At 31.4% G+C, this 5,499-nt stretch overlaps 1 protein-coding gene across 1 annotated transcript; it reads left to right on the top strand.

Moving 5' to 3' along the window:
* Nucleotides 1-1,573: 1,573 nt before the first annotated feature.
* LOC147806029 (uncharacterized protein F54H12.2-like) lies at nucleotides 1,574-3,378 on the top strand. The gene is made up of 3 exons (XM_087149502.1): nucleotides 1,574-1,913; nucleotides 2,052-2,758; nucleotides 3,367-3,378. Exons 1-3 carry the CDS (start codon nucleotides 1,574-1,576, stop codon nucleotides 3,376-3,378), a joined length of 1,059 nt encoding a protein of 352 aa, XP_087005628.1.
* Nucleotides 3,379-5,499: the final 2,121 nt, after the last annotated feature.

Here is a 5,499-nt window from a genome sequence, read left to right as displayed (position 1 = left end):
TTAAATCAAAATGTTTAAAATCAAAAGGAGATTTTGTCAATGTTCCATGAAAAGCTTCATTATCTACACAACCAATAATAACTTTTTTAGGCATTTGACCCGAAAATATATTATCTTGAATAAAGGACATGCTCCCTTTAGGAATCGAATACACTTTGCATAGGACTCGATTAATGGGGTATTTTGCACTTGTTTTCTCGAGTGCTTTAGCATGACCAAGAAGCACTCCAGGGTTCACACGAACTTTTCGAATGAATAAAGAGACATGATCCAATACTACTTTAAATCCTTCAGATCCTTGTAGACAAAATTCTGGCTTGCTTCTTATTAGTTTTATTTTCAAATCCACTAAATTGAGTAAAAGACGTTCTTGATGAAATAAATCTGAATGAATACAGCCAATCATATCCACTGCTGCGCTTTCTTTGAAAAAAGCAGTTCTTTTATTTAAACCATCCTCAGAATCTTTATAAAATAACTCAGCAGTTAATTGAGATGTTTTGCTATCATATCCATGGTTAAGGAGAGTTTCAATATAAGCCCTATAGGGATAGGTATTACTTGAATTGGAAACTGTACGATCGTTTAAAGATACATCTACTTGAGAAAATAAGGAATGTAGAAATAAATTCACAGGTCCTATAACATCATCTTTAGTGATAGCTGTATTGTTCGTTTTTACTATTTTCGCTTTCACATACAATTGTGTTTGACTGAGATCTATGTAATCTTCTACACTTCCAGAGACATGAAACTCTACGGGAGCATTATCAAAAACGTTAGAAAGAGGATGAAATTGTATCCATTGACCATCTTGAATAACTGTTTGAGTTCCAGGTAAAGTAAAAAGTTCCAATTCCGATTTTACGCACTCAGGAGAATCTTTCAACAAAAATGCCATTTTATGGATCAAAAATATCACGTCCACTCACTTTGCGTGCTTTAGATGAAATGAATCGTTTTTGCTTCTTACGCTTCCTTTTATAGTTTCCTTTCCCGACCATAGACTGCACTTTATCAATAGCTTTTTGTGCTAGATTTTTTCCACTTTCTTTAGTTCTTGTTTTGACGGCTTCCTCAAAGTTTTCTCCAGATAATACATCAGAAGCTACTCGAGTTCCTGTTTTTAAAACTTCTTTTCCAATAGTTTTACCACCTCTTACTAAAAAGGGTTGTGCTGAAAAATTCGAAGATCATTATGCGAGTCAAATTGGCTCGGGTTTGCCCTATTATAAAGGTGTTAATTTCCAAAAGGGCTATGGACTTGGTGGTATATTTCGTCGATTATTTAGAGCAGCACTACCCTTTTTAGTAAGAGGTGGTAAAACTATTGGAAAAGAAGTTTTAAAAACAGGAACTCGAGTAGCTTCTGATGTATTATCTGGAGAAAACTTTGAGGAAGCCGTCAAAACAAGAACTAAAGAAAGTGGAAAAAATCTAGCACAAAAAGCTATTGATAAAGTGCAGTCTATGGTCGGGAAAGGAAACTATAAAAGGAAGCGTAAGAAGCAAAAACGATTCATTTCATCTAAAGCACGTAAAGTGAGTGGACGTGATATTTTTGATCCATAAAATGGCATTTTTGTTGAAAGATTCTCCTGAGTGCGTAAAATCGGAATTGGAACTTTTTACTTTACCTGGAACTCAAACAGTTATTCAAGATGGTCAATGGATACAATTTCATCCTCTTTCTAACGTTTTTGATAATGCTCCCGTAGAGTTTCATGTCTCTGGAAGTGTAGAAGATTACATAGATCTCAGTCAAACACAATTGTATGTGAAAGCGAAAATAGTAAAAACGAACAATACAGCTATCACTAAAGATGATGTTATAGGACCTGTGAATTTATTTCTACATTCCTTATTTTCTCAAGTAGATGTATCTTTAAACGATCGTACAGTTTCCAATTCAAGTAATACCTATCCCTATAGGGCTTATATTGAAACTCTCCTTAACCATGGATATGATAGCAAAACATCTCAATTAACTGCTGAGTTATTTTATAAAGATTCTGAGGATGGTTTAAATAAAAGAACTGCTTTTTTCAAAGAAAGCGCAGCAGTGGATATGATTGGCTGTATTCATTCAGATTTATTTCATCAAGAACGTCTTTTACTCAATTTAGTGGATTTGAAAATAAAACTAATAAGAAGCAAGCCAGAATTTTGTCTACAAGGATCTGAAGGATTTAAAGTAGTATTGGATCATGTCTCTTTATTCATTCGAAAAGTTCGTGTGAACCCTGGAGTGCTTCTTGGTCATGCTAAAGCACTCGAGAAAACAAGTGCAAAATACCCCATTAATCGAGTCCTATGCAAAGTGTATTCGATTCCTAAAGGGAGCATGTCCTTTATTCAAGATAATATATTTTCGGGTCAAATGCCTAAAAAAGTTATTATTGGTTGTGTAGATAATGAAGCTTTTCATGGAACATTGACAAAATCTCCTTTTGATTTTAAACATTTTGATTTAAATTTTATTGGAGTGTATGTAGATGGACAACCTGTCCCCCATAATCCATTGGAACTCAACTTTTCACAAAATCAATACATTCGTGCCTATCAAACTTTATTTGATGGAACGGAACGAATGGGTCAAGATAGAGGAATATTTATTTCCAGAGAAGACTACAGGAACGGAAATACATTATTTGGATTTAATCTCTCCCCAGATCTATGTTCAGGAGAACATTTAAATCTGATTAAGCATAGCAATTTGAGATTAGAACTGAAATTTGCCAAATCACTGGAAAAAACAGTATGCGTTATCGTTTTTGCCGAATTTGAAAATTTGATTGAAATTAACAAGTCAAGAAATATTTTATTCGACTTCGGAAATTGAAGAATGGATGGATTGCAACTATTCTACATTTTATCGCAAGATAAGATAACAACACCTTACTTTCAAGGCGTATATTCAAGAGATACGCTTCCGAATCTCCGAGAAAACACATGTGCTATCACGAATTCAGATGACTCATCACAACCTGGGACTCACTGGCTAGCGTTATTTGTGAATGATCAAAGACAGTTAGAGTTTTATGACTCATATGGGAAGCCTCCCGGATTTTACAACGTGAATACCGCTTCCTACACGGACGTACTATGGAATTCCAAAGTGTTTCAATCACCTACATCCAATGTATGTGGACAATATTGTATTTACTTTTTACTCAAACGCTGTCAAGGCTATTCTATGTATCATATTTCAAATCAATTATATGTAAATGATTTTCAGATGTATCAATTTGTAAAGAAAAAATATGGTGTAAGATTTGTGTTTAGAAAATAAAAAAGGAATGAAACTAAATCTAGTGTCTCTCATGTCATTATTATAAAATTTTACATTTAAATATTGTTATGTAGGCAATAGTGTAACATTTTTAAATCTTTTTAACAGAATTTTCAGAAAATATTTTTATTATTGAGGAAAATTTTCTATCTTTTATGAAAATATTTATGTTTTTTTGCAAAAAGTTTTCTCTTTTAAGATAATATTTTCTTATTTTTGTAAAAATATTTCAAACGTTTTAACAAAATGTTTCTATCTTTTAAGAAAATATTATGTTTTTACACAAAAATTTTCTATTTTAAGAAAATATTTTTACTTTTTTGTTAAAAATTTGCTAGTTTCGTAAAAATATTTCAAACTTTTTAACAAAACTTTCTAATATTTCAGAAAATATTTTTATTTTTATGAAAAATTTTCTATCTTTTAAGAAAATATTTATGTTTTTGCAAAAAGGAAATTTCCAGTTTTTCAGAAAATTCTATCTATTTTTCTAAAACTTTTTGTATTAATTAATAAAGGATGAAATTTTTCCTTGATAATATAAACTTTTTCACCTGTGAAAAAAATTATCAATAAAGACAAAATACATTTTAATAAAATAAATAAAATTTTATTCAAAGTTTCATCCAAGCACTTCTGCGGGCATACATCATAGGTTTCTTAACAATTTTATTTTTACTATACAATTTTTTATTTACATCTAAATGTGATGGTAATTGAATATCATTTAATGTTTTTAAAAATACATTTCTCCCCACTGGAGCTGATTTTCTATTTCGCAAAAAGTCATTGATAAGATTTACTATATTACTTCCAGGAACAGTTTTATCTTCATGAATAATTTCACCTTTAGCGTTCCAAAGGAGAGATTCATTATTTTTTAAGAATTGATACATATCTTTAGCTTTTTCTTGAAATCGAACTGGAACAGCAGTTAGAATTTTTCCCTCCAAGTCTTCAGTTTCTTTTTTGATATTTGAAGAGATCTCTTCTGCAGACTCTACTAGAGGATCGTCTATGTTCGTAATTTCCTCATGATCGGTTTGAGGTTCTGGTTTTTTCGGTCTCGAAATTGAAAAGTGCGTATACTTCTGCAATATTTGTAAATACAGAGTTGCTTTCTCGTCATCTGCTAAGTCCTTTTTCTGTAGAATATTCTTCATTTGTTGATCCAATTGTGATAAGTGTTCCGCTACTTGTACTCTATCCTCCGGAACCAACACAAATTTCTTACTGTACTCCATGAATTAAAGAACTAATCACAGAAATAGCTGCAGGTAATAAAAATGATAAAAATCCTTCTCCTTTCTGCACAAGAATTTTTTTCTTCTTATACAATGGCAATTTCTTCTTAGAAAGTTTTCTTAAACTTTCTTTATGAGGAGCTAATTTATTTTTCTGAGATTTCGTGAGTGGTATATTACCACACAATACATTCAATACACACTCACACAAAGTTTTTATTTCACTTTTTGAACACTTTTTTAAGAGAGACTTGCAATGTTTAGTTTTAGAGATCAATTTCATGAGCTCTAATGTTCGCTCATTACATACGGACATCTTACTTTCAAATGATTTGAATTTCGAGTGCCTGTCCTATTTATAGGTGTTGATAAAAGTTGAAAACCTTCAAAAACAATGGTTAAAGCTGTCATCTAATTTCCTTGAAATTCACAGTTGAAATGAAGTTATCGAGGTTGGTATACATAATAAGTATCTCCAGGAAACATACCAGTACGCATGCGTAAAGATTCTTCTGTATCACACTTTAAATCAATGAGTAAATAACCATAAGGTTTTGATGTAGCATCAGCATAACATTCTTGAAAAAAATTAACTTTTCGAGGGTACAATTGACGTCCTAAATGTGTAATTTGCGATTGATCTCTTCGATTCTTAAATAATACAAGATAATGAGCATTTAAGGATATTTCTCTCATTTCCTTTCCTTTATGAAAAATGTTTTGAACCACAAAAATAATGCTAAGAGATTTATGATGGGAAACTTTTGTAAATAATTTCGTCAATTGAGGATCATTTCCCAATTCACTCATGAGATCATCAATCACAATTAATGCATCTGAATATTGATTCAAATCGGATGGAAGTCCTTCCTGAAAAACAACATTAGGCATCTCATCATATAATTTTTGATAAACGCCATAACACCATACCACATGTTTTGGAAAAGGATGTATCATTTGGTT

The sequence above is a fragment of the Parasteatoda tepidariorum genome, chromosome 8 (genome assembly GCF_982258835.1).
Source record: "Parasteatoda tepidariorum strain Cologne lab strain chromosome 8, Ptep-v5.0, whole genome shotgun sequence".
NCBI classification, from domain to species: Eukaryota; Metazoa; Arthropoda; class Arachnida; order Araneae; family Theridiidae; genus Parasteatoda; species Parasteatoda tepidariorum.
This window is presented reverse-complemented; position numbering and strand designations above follow the sequence as displayed.